Source organism: Diaphorina citri, unplaced genomic scaffold, assembly GCF_000475195.1.
Source record: "Diaphorina citri unplaced genomic scaffold, Diaci psyllid genome assembly version 1.1 scaffold74, whole genome shotgun sequence".
Classification (NCBI taxonomy): Eukaryota; Metazoa; Arthropoda; class Insecta; order Hemiptera; family Psyllidae; genus Diaphorina; species Diaphorina citri.
The window spans coordinates 131,139-136,210 of record NW_007377511.1 but is presented as its reverse complement, the minus strand read 5'-3'; the positions used below and the strand labels follow the sequence as shown (position 1 = coordinate 136,210).

General features: G+C 37.1%; 1 protein-coding gene across 1 annotated transcript in view; it reads right to left on the bottom strand.

Moving 5' to 3' along the window:
- Positions 1-4,824: 4,824 nt before the first annotated feature.
- The window catches only part of LOC103521347 (cell division cycle protein 16 homolog), a 27,591-nt gene continuing 27,343 nt past the window's right edge, over positions 4,825-5,072 (bottom strand). The window contains exon 7 of the mRNA XM_026832080.1: positions 4,825-5,056. Coding sequence (XP_026687881.1) covers positions 4,905-5,056 — 152 coding nt within the window. The 3' untranslated portion in view covers positions 4,825-4,904. The remainder of the gene's footprint in view (positions 5,057-5,072) is intronic.

Genomic DNA, 5,072 nt, shown 5'->3' with positions numbered 1-5,072 from the left:
GGTGGTGTTAGATGCAAATAGGTGGGATGAGAAAGAGACCATGGTTAATTAATTTTGTAGTGTTTTATGGTTGAAAATCGGTTCTTTATTAGATATGATTATGGTTAAAATTTGTTTATGGTTTGAAGAAGGTAAAAAATGTTTAAAACAAAATTCAGGTCTTTTGTGATCGGGTTAGGTAACCTACTAACCGTTTAGCTCGAGAATGTATTAGTTTCAACTAGCAATAATCGCACCTCGGATAAACCTCATTGGTTACGATATCGGTACCTATTTTGTACGATCGTATAACAGTATGTTGAAGTTTTCTTTTTTGGTTGGGTTAAAAAGTTAAAAGTTGTCTCCAGAACGAGAGTTTAAAAGTGGGAAATAAAAATGATTTAAAACTGTTTTGATTAAAAAAGTCAACGAGAGAAATTTGGTCGCAATATTTGGAGGTTTAAAATGAAATTAAAACAGGGCGATATCAAAATAAAGAAACTGAAAAGCAATTGACTTTGTTTAAAAACAACTGCATTTAAAAACAACGAACACTGATTGAAAACTGTAAAAGAACCCGGAAATAAGGAAGGTAAAAAGAGGAAAAGTCCCAAGAATTAAAAAAACACAAACAAAAATTCTAAAACTCCTCACTTGAAATGAGAACACTTTAAAATTAAAATCAAAAAGAATGAGTAGGTATAACAAGAATTAAAAAAACACAAACAAAAATTCTAAAACTCCTCACTTGAAATGAGAACACTTTAAAATTAAAATCAAAAAGAATAAAAACAACGAACACTGATTGAAAACTGTAAAAGAACCCGGAAATAAGGAAGGTAAAAAGAGGAAAAGTCCCAAGAATTAAAAAAAAACACAAACAAAAATTCTAAAACTCCTCACTTGAAATGAGAACACTTTAAAATTAAAATCAAAAAGAATGAGTAGGCTACGTAGGTGGCTACCTAAATTATGTACCTACGTCAAATTTAAAATGTTTACCTATCAGCAAAATCGCGAGATTTCATATTTTCATCCCTCTGGAAGAACATTTCAAGGTCAAAGAAGCACACAGTGTTTGAGTGTTTCACACATGCGCAGAAGACTCATTGTCGTTTACTCTACGTTACTATCTGCGCATCTGTGAACGCTGAAACTTTTGACTCTGCGGATTTTTCATTGTACGAAGACTCATTGTCGTTTACTCTACGTTACTATCTGCGCATCTGTGAACGCTGAAACTTTTGACTCTGCGGATTTTTCATTGTACGTAGGTACTTCCCCAGCTGAATTTAGATTTGAGACCGAGTAAAACACCCCGGGTGCGGAGCACCTTCGAATGTCTTCCCTAACATGTGACTAAACTTTTCTAGATTTTTTTTTTTTTTTATCTCAGCAGAAAATTTCTTCTAGCCATAGCAATCGACATTAATATACACAGATTAGGTAATAAATCGAATTCAATTTGAAATCTAAAGGTGGCAGCTATATAAAAGCACGTTGATTGCACTAGTTTCCAACAGCACCAAAGTTAAGTAACGTTGTGCGTGGATGGTAATAGGACGGGTGACCGTCTATGGGGGATACCACGTGCTGCTGACTTTTTTGAGCTGCTCGCAGCCTTGTGAGGGCAACTGATGAGTTGGTAAAATGGGGGGAAAAAAAAACACGAAAAAAGTTTTTTTTCTTCTGTAATACCATATCTAACCGTCTATGGGGGATACCACGTGCTGCTGACTTTTTTGAGCTGCTCGCAGCCTTGTGAGGGCAACTGATGAGTTGGTAAAATGGGGGAAAAAAACACGAAAAGTTTTTTTTTTCTTCTGTAATACCAAGGTATCTAGTAGCAGGTACCTACATTTATGATTATGATCTTTATTTTGCGAAATGCAAAATGGGAAGTTTTAAACCAAACCTATTTACCGATCATACTTACAGGACTTAGAAGCTTTGACAAGGTCATTGCGGAAACACAATTTTAATCACTCAATTAATTTATTCACAAATAATTATAACTACTTAATTAAATTTAATAATCAGACAAAGAGGATAGCGTCTCAAAAACTTTGAGAGGCAAATGATTTGGGAGTATAAAATTTTCGGTGCCCTATAGCTCTTTGTGTTTGGTGCGTAGATAGAAATAGTAGGGGGGGGAGAGGGGGTGACTGTAGAACCACCAGAAAGCTTTGGCCAACCTTTCACTACAAGCTGGCCAGAAAATACATGAGGTCCATTCTAATTATAATGCTCTGTTCAGCATGCAAGTAAATTTACGAAAAAGCGAGTTCCTATTCCTAATAGGTATGGGCGTATAACTACTATGATCAAATGATGGTTGGAAAAATCTCATGTAAGCGCATATGGATGTAAAACTGTAAAATTTCTGTAGGTACCTACTTCCATTTGGTTTGATAGGGGGACTATGTATAATAGCAGAAATTTTATTGTCCCTACAGCGAAGAGAGAAGAAAGACAGGATAGAAGAATGTCAGCCGTTCCGAGAACGAACCCTATCTGTTTTGGATAAAGTTCGCCCCAGACGGGAATCGAACCCGCGATGTAGCGCTTACAAAGGCAGACGCGCTACCTTCCAAGCTAACTAGGCTGGCCACTGTATTTCACTAGGAAAAGGAAAAAAAAATAATAATAAGGAAAACTAGGGGGACAATAACATAGGTAGGTACCCAAGAGGTGAAATCAAGCACACGAGAAGCAAAAGGGTTTTTGATAAATTTGCGCTTCAAGAAGGACAGAGTAGGTAGGTAGTTATAGGTACATACATAGGAAGGTAGGTATAGATAAAATTTTAAAGAAATCAAAATTTGGAGTTTTGGAGAATACCTACTTAGCTACTTACCTACCTATAAGTACCTACGTACAAACTTTTTTTTTTTACTGGCCCACTTTAGCATAGTGAATTTTTTTCAACGGGGGATTTTTCGTCGACAAGTCCAGTATAAACCCCCAACAGCCCCAACTTGTGAGATTTTGATTAATGAATTTTACAAATGCCCTCCTTCTGTCTTTAATTATTTCTGTGTCGCTACTAGGATTCAAACCAAAGTCCTCTCAGTTAGAAATCCAATGCATTTTCTCCTGACACGTGGCTCCGAAATTTCAAGCGAAAAAAATCGGTGATGCAAGTCCAGTATAAACCCCCAACAGCCCCAACTTGTGAGATTTTGATTAATGAATTTTACAAATGCCCTCCTTCTGTCTTTAATTATTTTTGTGTCGCTACTAGGATTCAAACCAAAGTCCTCTCAGTTAGAAATCCAATGCATTTTCTCCTAACACGTGGCTCCGAAATTTCAAGCGAAAAAATCGGTGATCCATTCGGAATCGAACCAAGGCCACGGTACAACAAAATACATTTGAGCTTGTCTTTTCTTCAATATGGACATGATCCAAAGGTAGACTCTCTATATTCTTATAGGGTCCTTCCATCTTTTTCTTTAATTTTCATTATATCTCGAACGGTTTTCTCTATTGTTTTCCATTCTCTTGGTACCTACCAAATAGGTACCTACTCTCAAAATAAAGACATACAGTAGAAACTCGATTATTTCAACTGATTGAGAGGTCACAAAATGTTCAGTTTTTCCCTGAGAAACTTCAAATGGAAATGTCCTCACCAACCTTTTCGAAGCCCCCAAGTTTGAGCGGTTCCCAACTTATCGCTCCTAAATCAGAGGTTCTCAATCTAACCATCGGTAATAGTTGCAATGATTTTACATTTTAACGATTTTACAACAAGCCGGTTCCACAGAGTGAGTTTAAACTCGATTTAAGTCAAACTCTTGAATTAAGCGATCTGGTTTGTTGATTTTTTTTTTTTTTTACCAATCAGATTGCATAATCCAAGGGTTTAACCTAAACCGATTTTTAACTCACTTTGTGGGCCCGGAAATAGAACAGTTGCGCTTACTTGGGTGTTGTTTCAAAGTCATAGAGCAGGAAAAATGAGGACCAACGGAGTTTTTCTTTTTCTTCTACGACTTCTATATACCGAGATAAATCGATTTAAAAAATACCGGTAAATCGTAAAGTTTGACGTCCCGTAGGCGATGACGTCATAATTCATGACTCCCGCTTCCTTTGTTTGTGCGCAAGCGTTTCTGCACATTTTGACATGAAATCTGACGTCACAACTCTTTAAACTTTTTCATTAGAACCACGAAAATGGTGGTGCAAATTTTGTCCAGAGAATTATAAAGCCAAAAATCCAAAAAAACTGGTTTTTGGGGGATTTTTTTCACATTTTCTTACACAAATGAGCTCTGATCTTGAAATTTGTCGCGACGACCTATGAACTCAAAGCTAGAAAGTTTTAGATAACACTTCAGTCGTTAATTTAAGACCGGTTTTAGCGTTACCTATGTTAGGCTACGCCGAGGAAGGCCAATAAATGGATGGGTGACTTAAACATTTTATTGGGAATAAAGGGAGAACGGGCTCTAGTCTTGATTTTAAATCATTACGTGAAAGTAAAATCAAAAAATCAAATCAAGAATGATAATAAACTGAATATTAAACAAATTAGGTAGGTACATAGGTACTGATTTTCTCTAATCACGATCGAATAAACTACGGGCTAAAAAATTCCCGGACGGACGGGCCCAGCTTGTTAAATTACAGTGTTCCCAATTAGGCACGATACGATTTTTTTCTTCGAACGACAAGTGTCACAAGTGGGAACGGGCCTTAAAAGACACAAAAGTACCTAGATCAAGTTTTTAACAATTTTTTTTTTTTTTTTTTTCAGAGGTTTAATAGAGGGGACTGTAACAACAGAGGTCTTATCGTCCCTGAAGTGAAAATAGAAGGAAGACAGGATAGGAGAAGGGCCGCTCTTCCAAGAATGAACCTTATCGGTTGAGGATAAAATCTGCCCCGGGGCGGGAATCGAACCCGCGGCCTAGCGCTTACAAGGCAGACGCGCTACCCTCCAAGCTAACTAGGCTGGCTACCCAAATCTTACCTCGTAAACTAGATGAAGGTGTTGTATTGGACGAACACATATCCCAAGATACTTTCTTAGGTTTAGCGTTAAACTTGATGTACACATCACCTGCGCCTGAAACCAAAAGAAA